At 32.9% G+C, this 22,150-nt stretch overlaps 3 protein-coding genes across 4 annotated transcripts in view; 1 reads left to right on the top strand and 2 right to left on the bottom strand.

Annotated features, from left to right (window-relative positions):
• Window positions 1-22,150, top strand: part of LOC129786104 (protein AAR2 homolog) — a 211,345-nt gene that overhangs the window by 37,027 nt on the left and 152,168 nt on the right. The gene's annotated exons all lie outside the window — the stretch shown is intronic.
• On the bottom strand, window positions 559-5,621 carry LOC129788074 (uncharacterized; the record flags this gene model as incomplete). Its single annotated transcript, XM_055824113.1, has 1 exon — window positions 559-5,621. A coding segment is annotated over one exon (1,371 nt), but the record flags the coding sequence as incomplete, so codon positions are not given.
• Window positions 559-21,909, bottom strand: LOC129786042 (protein tweety-2-like). 2 transcript variants are annotated; one of them, XM_055820834.1, is made up of 8 exons: window positions 21,316-21,909; window positions 11,641-11,818; window positions 11,183-11,277; window positions 10,097-10,315; window positions 9,053-9,420; window positions 8,576-8,848; window positions 8,208-8,402; window positions 559-5,763 (listed from the first exon to the last, which is right to left on the bottom strand). In XM_055820834.1, exons 1-8 carry the CDS (start codon window positions 21,424-21,426, stop codon window positions 5,628-5,630), a joined length of 1,575 nt encoding a protein of 524 aa, XP_055676809.1. In that variant the 5' UTR covers window positions 21,427-21,909; the 3' UTR covers window positions 559-5,627. The 2 variants fall into 2 exon arrangements, with proteins under 2 accessions (XP_055676809.1, XP_055676808.1); XM_055820833.1 differs by having other exon boundaries at window positions 5,620-5,763; window positions 8,148-8,402; window positions 21,316-21,908.

Raw genomic sequence — 22,150 nt, forward strand, 5'->3', positions numbered from 1 at the left:
CCAATTAATTGACCGATTTTGCACCAAAAAAAAGTCTCACGGGGATAGGGCATTCAATGTTAAATGTCGGCAGACGAATCGATCTATGCGTCGGCAAATCGTCTGTTGATATGCTCGATTTTGTCGTTCGAAATCGACTCTACATCGACAGATTTACGGTGACGGGAATCGACTCTACATCGACAGATTTACGGTGACGGGCTGTGGAAGAAAAACCAAAACAACACCGCATGCGCAACCTATCGGTTAATAAGAGAAGCTCTGTGCCATAGAAACCGTAGAAACCACAAAATCAAGAAATCTTGAATGGCTGTGTGTGTATGTGTGAGAAGAACGTTAACCCTTTCGCGTTCACTGCGAAACATTTCCTATACAAAGATGTAGAATTTACCACGGAATGTTAAATAGATTTTAATTCTGTGACGATTGAAAAATTTCGAATTTGCTACTTTGTCCAGCAAAATCCTCCAAGAGTTAATTAAATACTTATACAAATTGTCAAAACAACCAACAAAATAAAATAAAATATAATAAAAATAATTAATAAAACACAAAAAGTAGTGAATAATGACTGCATTTATTTTTCTTTTCTTCAAATTTCGTGGTTTACAGACAAACTTCAGTTAAAAATATCCATTATTTTAGATTACTAACACTTTTTTTCATATTTTATTGTATGTATAATCATTTTTTTTTATCAATTTCATATGATTTTTTTCTCACTTTTTTACTGCTAATTTTTAACACTATTCAATTTTTATTTGAATACATTTTTTCTTAGAGCCAGTAATACTGAATTTTACTGACTTTTTACGTTCTTGCTTATTTTTTTTTCATCAGAATTTCATTCTTGATCTTTTTTTTTAATTTTAGTAAATGCATAGTCAAGAGAAAATCATTCTAATTACTGTTTTTGTCCTATTTAATGCAATTTTTATGCTTTATACTGGTATTTGATTCGTCAAGAGGGAGAAAAAGGTTTTATTACGTTTATTTATGTACGTTTTTTTGCTCGAATTTACGTTGTGGGCAGTCAAAATGAACATTTTATGAGAAAAAGTGTTGATTAGAATTATTTATTCTTAAGGACTACACAACATGTCTTTATTACATTACATAACAATATTTTCTCGTTAATGTTTCTTCTAGTTTTTCTAAGTCTTTCAAAATATTCTCATTTTTTTGCTTCATTTTGACTTCAACATTTCTTTCAAAATATGTTGTTCGAAATAATTGAGCTCGATTTTGCGGTTGGTTGTATTTTCTCCACACCCTTGTTCTTCATTAAAATTTGTTTTTCTCTTTTCTCCTTCTTTTAATTTTATCCTCAAACAAATTGCGATTAGAGGTGGTTTTAAAAGTATCATAAACAACGAACATTGGAGGAAGATTTTAATTTCTGAGCCATTGAACACATTTTTAATTCAGAAATGGAATTTTAATTATATTTTTTGAAGATTCTAATCACAAAAAAGGAAAAAGGGAAGAAAATTGTAGATAATAAAGATTTATCTCTTGAAGATATTAAAAAAAATGTAAAACAATCTCTAATCGCAATAAGTCCTCGAGTTTTCTAAATGTAATTTAAAAAACAAATATAAAAATTGCAGTCCATTGATTTTTATAAATAATTGAGTCAGTAAATTTAACTTTTTTTGCCCCTTAAATTCTACAATATATATATTGCTAAAGCATAAATCATTTTTTGACGGCTATAAAAAAATCTTCTTCTGAAAATCTCCCCAAAAATGTTTATTTTTTTCCTTAATTTGATTTTCTTTGGCGTATTTAAAAGTTTTGGTGCACAAATTAGTATTTTGTGTGTTGTGAAAAACGCTTTTTTTTTAAATTTCTGTGCATTCGGCAATTTATCGAGACGGTAACAGTTTGCTCTATACAGTTTTGTGCTAATTCTTACTATAAAGATAATAAAATAATTATAATGTAAAAGTACAATATTTTGTAAGTTACATAATATTACTTATAAATTTATCAGTTTTCTTTTCTTGCAGAATAAATTATTTTTATATGTTTATAAAATACAAAAAGGATGTTCCCACATTTAAAAAGTGTTGCGATTTCATTCGGTGTATATTATTTTAATCTCTCTTTCCCTTTTTTATCAAAAAATGGACCATATAGAATATTTTGAATTACTACACACAAAAACTAAACTCAAAAGTATAAAAAAACACAATAAATTCTTCTTTAAAATAAATTGAAAATTTAAAAAAAATGTAAATATGTACCTATATAACCAAAAAGAAAAATGGCACCTTTATCTCATATTGATTATCTCATGAATATTTTTCCTCACTGTCAATTACTAAATTTTGATCTGAATATAGGTATATGTTGTTATAAAAAATTGACCGTCCTCTTTTTTTCTCTTTTGTAAAATAAAAAAAAAATATTTATAACATTAAGATGAGAATATGTCAAAAAATTCAAATCCCTCTTAATTCTTTATTATCTATAGTTACATTAGGTAGTTTATATGAACTGTTTTTTTTAATGATTTTCTTTTTTAATATTTTATCATTTAAAGTTTATTATTTTTTTCTCATTTTCATGTAACACTAATTCAGACTATTTTTATTTTATTTTTATTCTAATTTATCTTCAATTTTTTAGTGTATCATCAAAATGCATTAAGAAACTCCTTTTTTTCCTTCATAATATGGAATTCAAGTAAAATGTTTCGTTTAACATTCATTCTACAATTTTTTTTTGATCATCACACAACGATTTTACTCAATTCAACTATTACTTCAATTTGCTATTTTATAAATTTTATATTACTATATATATACTGTTTTACAAGTAAAATTTTTCATCCATACAATCCTCTTAGTCCCTGAATAATACAAATTATTCCTATATAAACTTATAAAATAGAGATAGGGCAATCTTTACAGAAGATCAAAATTTTCTATTTATATAAAAAAAAACTCTTTAGAAAATTGTTTTGTTATCAACAAAAAAAATGTTGATTAACACTCTCAAGTAAAACATCAAACAATCGAACAGAAAACTACAAATGGTATATAAAATGTCTTTTTACGGATAACTCTCCTTGAACGGAAAAAATGCTTTTTCTACATCTTTAAAAATCATGGAAATTATTTTCTGGAATAATGTTGAATTTTGTTAAAATTTATATCAAATATTTTTGTGTAGTTCCTGAACGTTCTCCAGATTTATGAAATCAAATTTGAACGGAAGAATTTTATTAAAAAAAAAGCAACACACCTTAATATAATTTATATGTAGGTAGCTAATTTTGCCGAAATTGACCCAAAAATATGATTTTTATTTCTCATATTATATCCCTCTTTCGCTCATTTTCCCTCCAAAAAAACATCACTATTTACACTGCTGAGAGGAATTACCAATAAATTTCCTTCAGAACTTCATTTCTATGATTTCTAAACTCTACGATAATTTCCTTCCATTTCAATTTCAAAATGTCCTTTATTAAGTTTTTATTTCTTTTATTTTTGAAAATATTCACTCATGCTAATTAAATGATATAGTGCACCCACATGTAATTCAATAATTTATTTAGAAAAGATGTCTTTCGTTGTAATTTATAAATTATAAAATAAGTTCAATTTGCTTTTTTATTCTTTGCAACCAACAAGGTACAATCATGGTGAAACGATTATCAATTACTTGATCTTTTTGGCAAGAAGATTTCTTTTTTTGGGCAAAGTAATTGAATAAATGCCATGGAAAAGCCCAAAAACCTACTTTAGAGAGAGATATAGGGAATAGAAGAAGAGCATAAAAGATTAATGTACACCACTTTGGAGTATTCGTTGTCCCTTGAGTACAGTGAAAGCAGCAAAATTTGTAACTTATGTGCATGTGCAATGGATCTGCACACATTTTTGACGAACAAATTACACACAGAAATATATATATATAGCTACAAACAATCTCTGTATGAAAAATGTATATAGCAAGAGGTTAAAGTGTTTTACATTAATCAAGCATGAGTGAATTCTTCAATTTGCACGGTGTGCATCACAGCGTTGGGGGTAAACAGATTTACAAGATGAGTAGCGATGTTGATTAATAAATAATAAAATGGAAATGTATGGCACTCTACCTTACCCATAATGCTGGACCACCCCGTGCACGTTGTCCCATTTTGCATTTGGTGGTTTGCACAGTACGTCGTTATCACTGTGCTGAGCAATGCGCGGCCTCTGCCTCTAGAACGCATTGCTGTATTTTAGCTACCTTCAAAGTTCCGTAACAGAGTAGAGATCATTGTGGGCACCACCAGCTGTATTTGCCCCACCACGCTGGAGGGAGCGATAGTACACCGGGGGATCATCGCGTCTGCTGCCACCTTGTTTGCTCGACTGTTGCTGCGTGGATTGATGATGACTGTGGGATTTACCACTACTCTGTTGATATTGCTGGTGCTTTGGCTGATGCGGCATCGTCTGGTAGCCCTGTTGCTGCTGATGCGACTTGGACGCCTTCATCGGATAGCCGTACGATGAATCGCCCCCGTGGAAAGAGGTCATGCGTGAGCTCTCATACTGCTGTTGTGACATCGAATACTTCTTATCGTATGTACCCGTCGCCTGTGGTGCACCACTTTGCTGATACCCATGATGATAGCTACCACCACCGAAATCTCGGGATTTATTGTCATACCCGAAAGTCGTATGGGTACTACCCTGATGATGTTTACTCGGGTACTGGAGTGTATTGAAATTTTGCCCTTTGCTCGATTGCGCCGATTGCTTCTGGTGGCTCTTGCCCTCGGGATCCTTGTGACGATTCTTTGGCGGTAGTTGCGGTGGTACCACCTTCGGTGGTGGCGCAGGTGCCTGAGGTTGCTTCATTGAGCTCTTAAGGGGAACAGTTTGCTGCGGTGGTGGTTGATTGGCAAAAGTGGATGATTTCTGATGCATCCCCCCGGGGCGCTGAAGGGAGCGATACTGATTCAAATTGGCCGCACAGAGTGGTTGCTGCGTATTCTTCGGTGCTGCTGTGTCCGTTGCCTTCATTGCCGAATGCGGAATTTCTGGCAGTGGTTGATTGAGAATTGAAATACCCTTTGTTGCTGTTGATTCTTGAGATTTTACGCTCTGTTGCTGCCGATACGACGTATCAATGCTGTACACAGCCTGCTGCTGCTTTCCTTCCTCCTTTCGCTCTCCACTCGAGCCACCACTTCCGCCGGTGGGTACGTTATTTTTCTTTGGTGCACCCGTTGTGGTACTGTAGGACAATGTAGATGTTGAGTAGGAATTTGTGTAGTCTTTCGAAACGGTTGCCACAGTAGGTGGTTGAGCTGTCTTAAAATTCAAACAGGGACTTGTGCCAGCCTTAGCTTGACCACCACCACCTAGGCTACCCCCATAGCGTCCACCTTGACGGAGGGTAGCACACTTGCTGGCTGCGGCTGCGGCTGCACTCATTCCTGTCGATCCACGAATTGCCTTTGGTCCGATACTAATGTACTTCGGATCAAAGCGATTGAAACCATTCGCCGACACATCCCTGGGGTCCTTGTCACTCTGCTGTGTTGTCTTCTGTTCGATTGATGAGGATTTACTTAGAGTTCCACTGCCTGCATTATTTAAAGTGCAGGCAGGCGAATCTCAGTAAAAGTCATTTGACTCGAGTGTTTTGCACTGTTTGCTCAGCGTGGCGTATTTCCCATTGTTGGGGCCCGATAAGTACGAGGATTGCTGCGATGGCAGTCGACCAAGTGTGTGATGGCCAGTAGTTGAACTCCTGCAGAAATATAATATATAATTTTAGCTAAAAACTTTCACAACAAATTTTCCATATAAATAACTTCATCTCTCCATTTTGGTGCCATTCTTGCCAAGAAAACATTGACCAAATAATTGTTTAGTGAATGCTAAATAGGTTTTTTCTTCTTCTCTCCTTAACTAGAGAACCATATTACACAGACATTGGGAGTGGTAATTAATTTTTTGAATTAAAAAAAAATTAAGGAAAGAAAGAGAAAAGTTTTGAGTTCTCAAATTGCTCTATATATCGGTTTATGTTAGTCTATAAAGCCTATATATCGTTCAGCAAGATAAAATTCGCCGTAAATTGCGTCATCTATTCCTTGTGTCTTTCTGTTTAAAAACTTATTTGTTCAAGATAAAAAAAAGCATTACAAAAAAGAAAAAAAAATAAACATTGAACTCGTAGTATTTTCTAAACTTTCGCTATAAATTTAAATTGGGTCAAAAGTTTTCCGCAAAATCTGCTGCTATCGACGTAAACGTGAGTACTTGATGACTCAGTTCGGTTCTTTGGGAAGTTCTTCAGCAAATTCAACCGAAAAAAAATTCACCCTTCCTCACCATGCAAAAGTAATCATTTTAATACAGCAACAGAGCGTGTGTGTGATGGGGCACGAATGAAGAAAAATGTGCGTGACTCTTTAGAATTAAATATTGATTTACCGACGTCATTCGCGGAAGTGCAACAAACGACACACACACACCCAACTGGATTTTCCCAGAATTTTCCCCATTTCACCCACAATTTTCCTCCCATTTGCTTAGAATTTCTCCCACATTCTTGTAAAACACCTTTTTGCATCTTACTAATTGCACCACAGAGATGTTTCTTCTTTTCTTCTGCTACACCCATTTTTCTTAAAAGAAAATTTCAAAGGAAAAGGGGAGCTTTTTTCAATTTATTTAGTTCTATGAAAATTAAAAAAAAATCTAGCATTAGCCATCTATTTAGTAGAAATTAACATGAAGAATAAAAAAAGAAATTGATTAAAAACTCTTTTTCTTCGCTCTTTCTTTCCAATTTAGATTTAAAATAAAAACTTTAACTGAAACTTAAGTGCATTTAATTTAAAACAAAATAGCTTAATTTAATTGGATCATTCGTCAAACAGAAAATCGTGTATTTGGAGCTAAAAAAAAAAGTTTGTGCGTTTAGATATAATTTACGCAATCCATTAATAAGGAGACAACAATAAACAAGGTAAAAATCAATAATCAAATGCAAATTGACGATTGATTACGATAAATATACAGTAGATGACAAAAATAAATCGGTATTTGCAGCAACGAAAAAGAAACTTGTTTTTTTTTTAATGAGAAAATGCATAAAAATATGTCAATGGTGATTCATGTAAATGATTCTATAGCATTTCATAATGTTCAAGAAATGATGATTTTGGTAATAATATAAAAAAGTTTAATATGCTTGTTGATTTATGGAAAAAGTATTTGGCAAAATGTGGAGTGTCTGTAAAAAAAAACTTTATATGTATGTAATGAACAATTGCAAAATCAAATGCCATACAACCTTTGGCGATGGGGATGGCTAATGGCTAAAAAAATCGAAAACATTGTATGTTAATCCGACTTTCATAAATAAATACGTAGCATAAAGAAGTATCTCACTGTCATATTGTATGCAGAATATACTTATCATTCGCTCTAGTATTATATGTAAATATTTCAGTTCGCTAATGACATCATAAAATTGTAATGTGCTCTCAGATATTTCATTTTGACATAATGTATGTACATGCAGTGCAAAATAGTCTAATAGGAAGTGACACACTAATTTGCCTCATTAATGTTTGCTGTCGAGATTTAAACTTTCATTATATAAGTAAAGCATAAAACGACTTTGATTTGTATTAAGGGAAATGCGATTTCAATTTGGATTTTGTTCTCTCACAAGAACTTTCTGAAAGCTTTGGTATGTTCAATTAGAAAATGAGTTTATCGGAAAAACTTTCGTTTTCTAAACTTTCAAAAGTTTAAACAAAAAGAGCGTGTTGGAGAAAGGTATGTATAGAAAATTCAGAACAAACTTTATGTTTATTTGATTTTCTGAGTTTTATAATTTTCACACGTTTTTAAAAAAGAAAAATTACAGTCAGGTATTGATTTACGTCGCATGGGATATGCTCTTTCCACTCATTATTATTAATGCGTGGAAGGAGTATATCCCATGCGACGTTAACCAATACCTGACTGTAACCATTTTTCTACATAAATTAAAGTCATTAATTTTTTTAAAGCCCTATACCTTCAATTTTGCAATTGTTCATGTGTTGAAAATGAATAAAATGTTGATGGGTATGTTTATATAATGTAATAATAATAATAATAACAAAGCCATGCCTGTTGCCATGCACCACAACATTATAATCTGGTGGCGGTGAATCGCCACTATATTCCAACCCTCTCAATCCCGCTGTGCCATTTCGATTCATTGTGCCGGATGCCGAATTGATGCCACTCAATTGGTTCTGCTGCTGATGGTGCAGCAATGTACGGTTGATTGTGGAGGTACCACTGAGCATTGGAGCCGTTGGTGACATAGATGATGCAGATGGGAACAGTGGAGTTGTCTCTGATTTGTCACCATATGGCCGCCTAGAAGCAAAATTCCCCAACAAAAATATTACAAACTATTCACTCCCATGTTACTCCCCATCAGAACAAACATAATGCAATCCTCTTGCACCCCCCATTTTCACCCGTCATTTGACAAATAGCATTATAATAGGGGATGATTTGCTTGAGAGCAATATACCATCAGCACTTACTTCTTTGCCAAATAAATCCAAGCATGGGAATCCACACAGACGAGAATTGTGAGGAAGAAGGCTGACAAAAGACTCGCCACGAGCATCAAGGCAAGACCAAAAAGACTCGCACCACACAATCCTTTCGTGGCTGTATTGTAGTGATGTTGAACCGTTCGAGGATCAAGCATCGTCGACAGCACCATCAATTGTCGCTTACTGTTGTCCAGTTCGGTCTGAATGTGGGATATCTTTGAACCCACATCCACACGGGGGTACATGTCCATGGAAATCCTATACAAGATGTACAAGAGATTAGGGCAAGAGGAAAATAAAGAGATTGACCATCATTTGCATCTCCACAAATAATTATAATTCATATTCATCATAGTCAAAGCTTGCATTAGCATCTCAATGCTTCTTCCCTCTCTCCTAGAATTTCTTTCTTATTGGACAAATAAAAGTTGAAAAAAAATGAAAATTAAAAGGGTACAATACCTTGACACAATCTGGAGAGCATCTTTAGCACGATCCACATTATCTCGCGATTCATTGAGACGCAATATAAATGGATTTGTTCCAACCGTTCCACAATTCGTATAATGTATATCCGGTACTTTCTGCTGACTGCAAATATACTCATTGGGCTTTACGCAAAAGTCCCCCAATGCAATGGCACCGGCCAAGTAAATGCTGGATAGGAGCCAGCACAGAGTTACGCCCAGAAGACCAAACACGCTGAAGAATATTAATGCACACCGGGATGACCGAGCAACGCCAATTATCAAGATTGTACACAATAGCAGAAGAACAGCCAGAAATCCAAGAGTCACTGGCCATCGAATTGATTCGTAAAATTCTGCTGTCTGTGAATTAATAAAAAAAATAAATAAAGTGTTCAATCAGCACATACCTTTAATGGTGTGGTGATAGTCCATTGACTTGGAGACACACCGGGCTGATTTAATTAGCCAATACATAATTTATTAGCTCACGTTTACTTTGTGAGAAATAATATTAAATTTAAGGATCATTAAATAAGTAAAGATGCCGGCAATACATCTTTCATTGCTGCACCTGGCTTTTTTCCTTCTGGGTGAGAATATCTTACTTAATGCAAATAAAGTTTATCTTCGACTTGAGGTTTAAGTCTCCCTCTGATTTTTCTTCCACAATAAAATCTGAGTCCTTAGAATTTTTAAAACTTAATTTACTGCTTCAGTGATTAAATGTCGAAGTACATGTCGAAGGTTTGAACTTAATTTTCATTTAAAAGAATTATTCATTGGGACTCGAGTTTGAATACTTTTTCATCGCGGATTTTCAGATATTTTAAATATGTAAAAAAAAATTCTCTATAGAACAAACGGGTGTGCAGCTATGTTAATGGTTGCTAGCGCGAGTATCCAGGCACTTTTAATCCCATAAAAAGTTATATTTCATTTCTACACAGAGGCCGTCGTGAGAAAATACACTTTAAATATGCACGAAGAGGAAGAAGAAAAAAAAAGAATTAAAATACTTAATGCTGGAAGTACTTACATCTAAGACATTCTTTATAGTCACTTCTGAATGGGATGATCGGATGAAGTAAGAGACCGCCTCGAGTGCATTGATAGCTAATGTTGTATTATCTTTCACTTGTCTCACAGTGTAAAGAACAATAGTGAGTGCAGTTTGATTTGAGGTTGGTTTGTCAAATATATCCTCCAGCTCCGACATTACTACACGAGATTTTAAGTTGTGCTTCAATGTGTCCGTCTGCAGAGGAGACATGAAATAATTCGATAAAATACAATTTATCTGTCGTCTTATCACCATTTTCATCAAATAGTTGATGCCAGATTTCTTGGTATTCATGAATAAATCAAAACTACTGAAATTTCTTCGCAGCGAGCATTTTGTACAGAAATGATTATACAGTTGAAATAGAATTATTTAATTTATGAAACAAGAAAAATTCATGAAGAGTGATTTTTTTTAAAAGAAAATTGATAAAAAGTGTCCAATTTATTGCTCTAATAATTTCACATTGAAATTCTTCCAGAGACGTCTTACATCATTTTCATAACTTCCTTATATGAAAAAATAATATATTATTCTTTCAATTTACCATGCTTTTCTTCGTCAGATTCAACAAAGAATAAGAATTACGACTGAATCCGTTTTGTATAAAGTTCATTTCAACGTTGTAAAATTGCTTTAAGATTTTTTTTGTGAATCATGCTAAAATCCATTAAAATTCACTTCTCATCTGCATTTAATTCAACTTATATATGTTTTGTATACTCCACCACAATTTTAGCATTATCCGCACTCTCGCTCGAGTGCAAAGTTTACTGAATTAGAATTCCAGGCAGTTTTCCCGGCAAATATTTATCTTGGAGGAAGTATAACGTCATGAAGAAGAAAAGTGGTATGAGAAAAATCTCATTGGAGCTATTTTTATTTCCTAATTATCGGATATTAAGCACATTGTGCACGCTGCAGTAGTTTTTTTTCTCGAAAACACACAGAGGATGAATTGCAACTCAAGTGCTAACATCTGCCTCTCATCATACCAAATTGCTATGCGAGAAACAGAAACGAATGCTAAAAAATCGTTTAAAACCCTTGCAATGCACTCACTTGATTTCGAACACTCTTCACCAATGCTTCAACCTGCCGACCTGAGCCAAACACCTGCAGAACACCATTGTGGAGATCATCATTTCCATATAAACCTGCGAATAGAGACAAAAGAACGAAGCTGTTGTAACTTTTTGAGAACAAATAAATTGTATTGAATGGCTCTTATCATTATGAAATTTCTTTCACAGAAAAGATAAGGCAGTTTGATAGAAAATGGCTTATTTGTATTTTGAGAAATAATGAGTAGTAAAAAATTCTTAGAAAGACTTCTTAAGAAGTGTTTAGTCTTTGGATTTCTTTAGCTTGCAAAATTTGGGCAATTTTGTGAAAACATTTTTGGTTCACATGGCCTGAGGTCTTGAGACGTGTGATATATACATATATTGTGGTGTGGAGGAGGAAACGTCTACAATTTGTCCACCTCTATCGTTGATACAATATTTATTTTGACTCACCTAATCCAATGGCACAACCACAAAGTATCGTTACGATGAGCAATGTACATTTCTGACATGCATTAGATTTGCTTCGTCGTGGTTTTCTATCACAACACCTCGTCAGCAAATAGAGCAGGAGTCCAATCAGTGATACAATCAATACTGCAGCTGGAATTGATGCTAATATGCCCAAACTCTGTGGATTTAGAAAAGAAGAATTTCATTCAATTTCAATGAATTGGGGATGAATCAATGTGTTTAATTTTTAAAGACAATTCATTAAATTAAAAGTATTTCAAGTTTCAACATTTCAAGACCACACAATTTACAAATTAATTTAAATGTCAGACAGCAATTTATACAGAGTCTGCTGCTGATATGGCAATTTCGGCTTTTCAATAGAACAACTATTATATGTATGTATGTATGAAAACCTACATATTAAATTTTGCGGAATATTTTGGATATATTGGTCTATTAAAATATTATTATGTAACCTTTTTAATTACATTCCTTCTCACTTAAAGGACACATGCAAATTTTTGGGGAAAATTTTCCAGTTTATAATGAAATCAGCAGTCACCCCGTATGATTTTATCGCACAATTCACAGCATAATTTTGCATAAATTAATTTCATCGCAACTACTCAATGTGCACTACACATTGCGTAAAACTCCCCAACACACATTGATCTTGCATAAAATACATAGCTAAAAAAGATTTAAGTTTATCAATCATTGTAGTGCAACGGATGTGTCATTGAGCCACCAAATCTAATACACTTTGATTGAACATTTTGAGGAAAAATCAATTGCACAGATATCTGCATGTGACTGATATTGCGAAATGAATTATCATATCGTTGTATACTGCATTGCATTTTCGCATAGAGAATGTAAGTAATGCAATAATTCACACACATTTTAACATTGGTTTAATGCTATTATAGCATTTTCACTGTTTAAATAGTTAGAACTATTTAGCAGTTTTATGTTACATTGCATATGTACATAATTTGTTATCTTCTATACTGTTTTTACTTCAAAATTATATCAAATTGCACCAAACTGTGATTCATTTTGCGGTTGAAGTATTTAATTGTTGTTTTCCATATCAAACAATGATTTTTATTAAAATATTAAAGTGATATTAAAGTTTTTAGTTTTTATGTTTTTTTGATTCACATAAGCATGAAAACATACTTTAACTTTGCTCAAAGAGAATCTACCTCATTGTTAGTAAGCAGATTATCTCATTCTGTCTTTCCAACATAGTTACTTACTCCAGCAAAAGCATCTATAGCCAAACATTCTTCGTTTTAAAACTAAATTTAAACTACCATGATTCCTCACCATTATTATCGCTTAAGCATTTATGTATCCATTTCCATTACATATGTCTACCTATATGTATTTACTTCCTATCACTCACACCCAATTCATTTTCCATTTCTTTCCTCGTCGTTTAGAGTAAATGGTGTGATTTTTCTGCCATGGATATTTTCAACATTGAACATGTTTAAAAGCTATCTTCTCCATATACCACCCACAAGTCACATGAGACACCCAAAAATTCATAACACGACACAATTGTTTGCATATCTCTAACATTATAATTTCTCTGCTTTTCATTTCCGTACTGGGAAATCCTTTTTCACAATTATTGACTAAAAAGCTGAAGCTCAAAAAGGTCATGTTACATATTCCTGCAAATTTCCGTTTAATGCCATCTCCCTTTCTCCACATTTTAGCACAAATCACATCAGAATGGTACAGAAAAGATGAACTATGGACTGGGTTATTGTAACACCATCTGTACATCATATGACTGAGACGACTTTATTGTGTTGGGATGTGGCTTTCAAAGAGTAATAATATAACTTCTTTTCCGTAAAACAGGAGCAAAATTAATTTTGAAAAGTATTCTTTTAGTAATTAAAACTTTCATTAAATGATTAAAGTTTGTCTCTGAAACTTTTTATATTTAAAAGTTTTTTTTGTTGCATAAGCTGATAAAAAAATGTTATGAATATTTAGTGATATTGAGCCATTACTTCTCATAGAATCTACTCGTACATTCCTTATGCACCCCTCCAGTTCACACTTTTCGCATTATGTCAATTAACCAAACTACTAAATGCTTTTCTATCCCTCATTTTAGGTAGATACCTAACACATGTGCTCATGGATATCCCTCTTATGCCTCTACATAAACGTTATATATTTACACTTATATGTATGTATATAGCATAGAAAGTAAACTTTTTGCACACTGTCTGGGATTACCCTCAAGGCCTCAAAATTAAGCGAGAACCTCTGTGTATGCTTAAAATGAACATTCAGGAAATGAACACGAGATTTAGAGCTGCACAGAAAATTCAAAATTGTTTTTTGTAATAAAATCAAAATCATACTTATAATCTAACATATTTCTAAATCATTCACCAGGAAGTTTTCATATATTTGTTGAGGTTCCAATAGGGAATGTAAACTGAAATATTTTTATGGAACACGTAGTTTTTTATTGATATTTTTTTTCCATAACCAATCACACAAATCAATTTACTATTTGGTCCCGAAATATTGAAAGTGGGATTGCGCACTTGTATCTATATGTGCTACATATGTATAAGGTAATTTTATATGCATATAATTCCAATGAATATAGATGGAAAAGTAATTGAATTATATTGATGCATATGTGGTATGATATTATTTATAAGAAGTGGAAGGTATATTTTTTGTGCATAATACGTATCGGGGTGGATAGATAAATTCGTTTGGACGATTTAGGATGGATCGTGCCTTCTCACGCTTCCAATTGCATCGGGCAGGACCCAATCCGTATACCAATATATCACACAGCATATATGTATACAGAGAGAACTATATATACATACATATGTGTACATTTTCTCCCTATAAATATCCCGAAATATAGGGATGTCTTCCCGCAGAGTTCAATAAGCTGGAATTCTCATGTATAATATAGAATGAGACAGAAGGGCACGCCATATAGGCAAGCCATTGCTTTCCCATCTCACCCTCATGTATGCCGACTCTATCTTCAACTTGTGCGAGCTCTTCTCCTTTAAATGGGTGTGAATAGCATAGGGTATGAGAATGTCCACAGGACGATTTTAGCTTGAGCTTAGGGATTCTTCAATGTCTCCACAAGTGACTCCAAATTTATTTCAACTGGTTCATTGCCAAAAATTCTTCAACTACGGTCTAGCAATATTCTCTTATACCCTCTAACTCTTATATCTCATTCAATTGGGGAGAAATCTCCGTACCTATATCTGTGATTTTGAATTGATGAATAGGAATTGAAATTAAATTTTTACATGTCCTTTTAATTAATAAGTCAGGTAATTGAGAATAGTTTTGGATACCTCTCAAACATTCTTGGAATATTAATGAATCATGATTTTATTTTCATGTTGTTTTATGGTTAAAGTAAGCCTGATTTCGCGAAGAAAATAAAGTCGAGTGCAGAAGGGACCTATTTGGAGTGAAGCATTACTTGGGAGTATATTTCAACATTAAAAAGTTGTATAATTTTTTATATAAATTCTTAAGCAAATGGTCTTGTTATAAGTATTGCAAATATACAAAAAATATGTACGAGAGTAGTGAATGTAGTAGAAACATGGACTTAACATTGAAGCAACGTCACGTTATAAACAAGAGCAACGGAAGCCGGAGTTGCAGATAAAATAATCACTTGCGGCAAGAAGATTTTTGCAAGATTTCACTGAATAAATTTGCATTATTATCTAACAGACAAACAAGCTACATTCCACCACAAGAGCTTGACGACAACGAGACACCCATTTTCAAGATGAAAAGATCAACTGCACAATTGAGATTTGAGTAAAGGAAATTGAGGACAAAAACTAATCAAAAACATTGTTACTCATCAGTAAAGTTTCAGTTTGATAAACTTTCTTTGTACAATTACGTATTTTAGTGGTTTGTATCAACTTATTATATAATACTAACAATATATACATATACTGTACAGTACACAAATTTACTTAACCACAGCTTCCTTCATCTCCTTCATCTCTAATTCATTTTCATTACAAACAATACTTTTTTTTTTGTCATTGTTCATGAAATAGAACTTTATGTAGAAATTTATGTTTAATCACTGACAATGATGAAATGACACTTGGGGAAAATTTATGAAACTGTAGGGGTGAATTCTAGATCTATAAGTTACATACATATTTGACTTTTTGCTTCCAAATCTTCAGAACAAGAAAAAAAGATCAATAGAGAAAAAAAGATTATTGATGAGATAACCATTAAATATGCATGTTTGTATGTTTAACAAAAACCCATAAATTTTCTTTTGACTGCAAGAATAGAGTATATACGAGAACTTGAGATGAGGAGAGTGTATAAGAAGTTATGTACATATGTACTGTACAATATAGATGAAGTAAAATGTAAAGTGAATATACTCTTCTATGGGTAATTTATACAAAATTTTGTACTTTTAATTCTTCGTTTATTCGTTGTATCATCAAAGAGATTAGCTTTGGATCATTAATTGTGGGAGTTGTGAGAAATTAATCAAGACGTCATTCATTTTCATTCCACGTGCACAGTCTGCAAAAATTATCTTTCCGAAATGTATTTTTTTAAATGAAAGAAAATTGAACATGTGTTTAGTAAGTAGATGAAAGACCGTTTTAGAAACATTTATAAATAACCCAAATACGTGAGAAGGATAAAGGGATTAAATATTCTTATGTATTTATTCAGTGAGTTGTTTAAACTTCTTTTTTAAATAAAAATTTCCTTTAATTTCTTGTTGAATAAGAATTAAACTCATTTTAATGTTTAATTATTGATATTTTAAAACCTAAAGTTGTAAACTGAAGTCATTTCACAAGGCTAAATAATTCTTCAAGATATTCCTTTTTACTTTTTAAGAAATATGTTTATAAACTAAGATATTACCTTGCAGCGTTTGTCACTTATCACTTTCAATTTTAACTTTGGTAATTTAACTTATATTACCACTAGATACTAAAAAGCAACCTCGAATCTTTTACCAAAAAGCTCCTACTTATACCTACAAAATACATTATAAATAACAATGAAGGAAAACAATTTTAATAAACCGGAAGTATTCTCTCACATAATTTCACCTGAAGTAATGTAATTTATTCTCATAAACATTTATCAGAGAGGAATATTAATTTTACAACAGTTTTCGTTGTCAAGGCAACTTTTAGTCATTGAAGAGGAGTCAATTATAAAATATTCAGAGGATATTTGAAACCTTAAAATGTCGTGTTTTTGTCAGTATTTCAGTCATATATTTCTCTATAAAAATTTTCTATTTAACTACATTCATATAAGTTACAAGAGAAGTTAATTAAATTAGAATCTAAAGTCAATCATAACGCGTCCAGTTATTAGAGTTGGTATACCACAACGCGGATGGGTCAGTCTATGCGTTGTAATTTAATTTGTGAGTAATATTAGTAGGCAAAGTCGATTTTTTGTAAAATTTAGCAATTTGACAGATTAAAATGCTTATATCTTAAGTTCTATTAGACCTACAGAAATTTCTTGACTAGTTCTGGAAAGGTATTGAAATAAGCTATAATCTGACATATATTTTGATACATTTCAAGGTCACCTCCAGAACACAAAATGGCGGATTTATGTTCTACCAAAACAGTTTTTTGCACTTTTTGTCCTCAAGGAATGGTTCTAGAGGTTTCTGATGTTCTAGAAAGACGTAGATAATTGCAAAACCTTTAATTTGATACTAAGTTGAGTCAAATCGGACAAGCGGTTCAAGAGATATGGCTCTTAGAACTTTTCAAATTCAAGAATTTTTCAAATGGATATATCTTCTAAACGGCGACATAGAATTTCTTCATTTTCGGACTGATGAAAGATATTGAGTCAGGCTACAACATATCAAAATTTAAAGGAAATCTATAACAGATGTTCGGAGATATTGCCCCTTAAAGTTAGGCAATTTTTGTTTTTGATTTTAGCGCCTCTTGCGGATGTTTTTGAAAATTGAAATGTTCTAAACAGTTGTAGGGCTTTTCAATACCTTTCATTTGATACCAAGATGGTCAAAATCGGTCAAGCCGTTCTTGAAATATATTGAAAAAACACTTTTTGCTTTAGGCCGCCATATTTGCTAAACCGCTTGACCGATTTTCAAGTATGAATTATTGATGAAAACGTCTCACTGAGCTCTACAACATACTAAAATTTCAGATCTCTAGCTATAAGGGAAGTGGTAAACGGTAGTTCAAAATGGCGGACGGCGGCCATCTTGGATTTTGAAAATGCGAAAAAATGAAAATTTACACCCACATTTCTATAGAAAACTTCAAACCGGAAGTCTCTATCTGTTACTGTTCTCGAGTTATAAGGTAAAGTTTGGCGCAGAGGCCGGCCGGCCGGCCGGCAGGCCGGCCGGCCGGAACAAAATTTTTCCACCACCACTTTCGTAATGTGGGATGTCTAAAACGTGCTCATACCAAGTTTGAGCCCGATCTGAGATGGTCGGTTTTTCCGACGATTACAATACTTGGTATGCCACGATTGTGGTATACCAACTAATAAAGTCGAATGTGATTAAATTAGAGTTATTTTTTTTTAATATTAAAGAAACATAAAATTAAATAAAATCTTTCCGATATCATGCAGACTTGCTTGTCTCATTGCTATAATTAACTTTCGTTAGCCTTTTAATTGGTTCTAAGCAATGACTGAAATTGATATAAATGCTCTGTTAATTGAATTGCTATTTGATCACGTTTTTCTTTCAAATTTGTTACAAATTATAACTAACATAGATAATTACAAACAAATATCATTTCTTAATAATATTTATATAGCCTAGCTAAATATTTGAAAGAAACCGATTTTACAGATTTAGATTTTAGTTGAACTGTTCTAGTATATGATGAAGAGATCATTTTTTTTTAAAAAAAAGCGGACATTAAAACGTCAAGCATAATAAACCAATAATGATTTAAAATCTTGTCTAAATAAATAGACGCAACATCGCTTCATATATTTTTTTCATTCAGCCTCACCATTATGGTGACGAAATTGGTTTAAAATCCTTGTCTCTTTCCCTTTCAATTAAAGTCTCTTCATCCTTCACCTTTTCAAAAGGTAGCTTCGTTTAGTAATACCCTATAGCAGAATGATGCATTATATTAAAGACAAAAAGAGTTGAAAGCTCTTCTTATCTGTGCCCATATCGTATTTATACGGAACATGATTTCTACATAATTATATTGTTGTTAATACCTATCTATACATCTTTGTTGTAGAGCTATCTTACAACTATATATGTACATACTTCAAGATTACATATTTTCATTGTATTAAAAAGTGTAACATAAAACACACTTTTTTCCTTAAATTTTTAAGTGATTTACTGGGTGATTAATCAATAATAAATATTCCAAAGCAATTTTACTTGGAAAAAGGGGTTCAATCATACAGTTTACAACTGCGTCACTTTGCCGCCTAATTAGCATGTCGTGTAAAAGTATTATGAAACTTTTATTTGTTTTGATTTATTTCCACGCTATTAGCTACAGCACCAAAATGAAAATATATTATATTGGTCTGGGTATGAACGTTTAGCAATTGTGTGAAAATACTGGAAGATGGATTTAATGAAATAATCAGACTCTTCTCAATTCTCTCTTCTACATACATTTTTTTCGTCCGGAACTCATCTTTATTTAGAATTCATTACCGTTCGTTGAACTTCCTTGTCGTAAAAAGAGATGATAAAACGTATAATACGCATAAGGGATGTAGAGAGAGAGAGGGTTAACGAGAAATGGATAAGTTATTCAGTGAAAATAATCGTTCCACTCATACCCTCATTTTCTTATTATGCTTTGTTGGGAAAAAATTCTGTTCTTAATTTCGCTCTTCCTTATTTGATTTTTTTCTCGATGGATTTTGTGGTTCCACACACTCACGATATGGATTTTGTTAGTCTATGTTACAACTAAAGGGGGAGCATAGAGCTCCGATAATGTGCCTGAATGTAATTTACTTCCTCTCCCCACTCGTAAATGTATCAACAAATTTGCTTGATTTAAGAATGCCGATAATGTAGGGCATGAACATGACACAGTCTCCCTCCACATGTTGTGAACTTTTGTTGCATAATTTTTGCATATTAAACATTGAAGTAGCTGATTAATCTTCACAAAATCATGGAAATCCTGAACAATTTTCCCAAAGCCTCTTTTTCGTGTTTTCTTTGGCAGCACTTCTCACCCCTAATCCTCACCTAAAGTTTCTTTCTCGCACAATATGTTTTTATGGAGATGGGGTGCAGTGTCTTGCCTACTTGGGAAGTATAAAAGTTATTATTAGCAAGTAAGGGGAGATGGAACACCCTCAAGATTTTATTCTGAATTACTCTCCTCAATTTCACACACATCCTATTTTTGAAAAAGTTTTTATTGTGACATTGTTATAAAAGAAAGAAATTTTATTCGTATTAAAAGATTGATTTCTTTTTTTCGTAGCTACTTTAAGTTTTCAGACAAATTGCAAATTTGTTAAATAACAACTCTAAACTTGAACTGACTTATGTCGACCCTAATTTCCGCCCGAGGAAATTGTTTTGCCTTCAACTTAAGTTGCTTTACTCCTGTTATGTAAACAATTATAATTCAATTTTTTCGTGTAAAATTGATGGTCAATGTTAAATAAATTCTACATCGCATTTTTCTGTAAAAAAAATTACAAATTGTTTTAATTTATCCCATGAAATGTTTAAAAAATGTTTTTCTTTTTTGTGTTAAATACATAATGTAAAAGATTATGAAAAAAGCGCAAACTTAAATGTTCATTTGATAGGGGACTTGTTTTTTCAATGTCACACAATTAAGTTTTTGCCATTTTAGTCGCTTTTTATTTTCTTTTTGATAAAATTTGGGTCACCTATAGAATATTTTCTACATAATAATGTTAATCTTTGCGAACATATCCCGAGTAGGTATATAATTCTTCGCATGATAACAAAGTATGTACTTTCGTAGTAAACACGGTGATTTAATAATATACGAAAAATGTTACAATCAATTTTTCAAATAGGAAGTGAAAACAAGAAGACGAAAGAATGTAGCCGATATGTGTATCAGGTATATAATGATCAGCATTATGTATAGAAGGCAATTTATTTATTTATTTTTTAAACTTCATTAAATTATTTACATATCAAAACATCATTAATCTTTCAATTAAATTAACCTACCCTAATATGTTTCTTTTTGATAAATCATTAATAACAAAATTACTACTAATCATTTGCAGTTACCACATAGCTTATAATTCTAAGCTAAGACTGACCTAACATGTGTAAGCCTTGGGCAGTAAGCCTTAAAGGAACATAGATTTAAAAGATATCCGTTTGTCTAAGAATTAAATCTTACTAATGTTGCTGGAGCATTTTATGAAGTGAAATATATTTTGTACCCTGTTTTAGGTACCAAATAGTAAAAAACACATTTCCTGCAATTTTTTAAGATAGTGCTTTCGACTCTCATAGAATTTCTATCAAAATTAACAATTGTGCGGAACTGAAAAGAGAATTCTTTTCTTCTCGCGCACACCCTTCTCACACCATTTGGGGTTGCAGGAAGTTGTTGGAGGGTTTATTACCTCAACGTATGAATCGCTGTTGGGATTGAATGTATTGCTGACTCTGTGGAGGGTGATATTGAAACGGGGCACCGAGTGCAGTAGTCGCACAATCATCGATGGGGGCTCCATTTTTCACGACACAACTATGTACTGGACACTGTGGCAGGGGGGTGTGCTGCCGCCCTCACTTTTGCACCATTTACAGCCGCCCCCTCTTTCCGCGGCGAAGCACACGCAAACTTCCTGATTTACAGGCAGGACGCGTCTTTTAATTTTTTTTTGCACAGCTTCTACTGCCACACAATTCCACAATTCACAAAGAATTCACTTCAAACCTTGCTGCACTTTCCAGGGCAAATTGTCCTTTTTTCACATAATATCCCTTCATCCGGGAGCACCTCACACCCAAAAAATGCTAGCAGATCATTATTTTTTGCAGGAATTCCTCGAAAGTTGCACCACGTTTCCTGTCTTCAGCACAAAGACATTAATTTGCACTTGGAATTGATAAGATATTTAGCAGAAATGTCACAGTTTTCACAGACTAAACTTTTTACGGGAAAACAAAATGACGTCCTCTATGTTCACCAATGTTTCACCCAACTGAGCATAAAACATGATGCGCATGGAAAACATTGAACATACCCTGATTCTAGTTTCTGAAACCCCGGGCCTGCTGCGGCTTCAATTGAGTTGAATCAAACTAGTTGGAATACCCCTGGGATGAAAGTCTTTCACATTTCTCACCAGAGTTTGTTTATTTTTTTTGTTGTAATCCTTCAATTTAACTAATTCTAAACCTTTTCTCTTCCCACAGCATTTTCAAGAAGATTATTACCTTATACGGGGGATC

The sequence above is a fragment of the Lutzomyia longipalpis genome, chromosome 1 (assembly GCF_024334085.1).
Source record: "Lutzomyia longipalpis isolate SR_M1_2022 chromosome 1, ASM2433408v1".
Lineage (NCBI taxonomy): Eukaryota > Metazoa > Arthropoda > Insecta > Diptera > Psychodidae > Lutzomyia > Lutzomyia longipalpis.

What these genes read in the sequence shown, in the direction of transcription:
- LOC129786042 (XM_055820833.1), bottom strand. Translation starts at nt 21,426, where the DNA reads ATGGAGCCCCCATCGATGATTGTGCGACTACTGCACTCGGTGCCCCGT. An exon ending in TGGTTGTGCCATTGGATTAG is followed by an intron (nt 11,278 to 11,640) that starts GTGAGTCAAAAT and finishes CTCTATTCGCAG; the next exon opens with GTTTATATGGAAATGATGAT. An exon ending in TGGATTTATTTGGCAAAGAA is followed by an intron (nt 8,403 to 8,575) that starts GTAAGTGCTGAT and finishes TTTTGCTTCTAG; the next exon opens with GCGGCCATATGGTGACAAAT.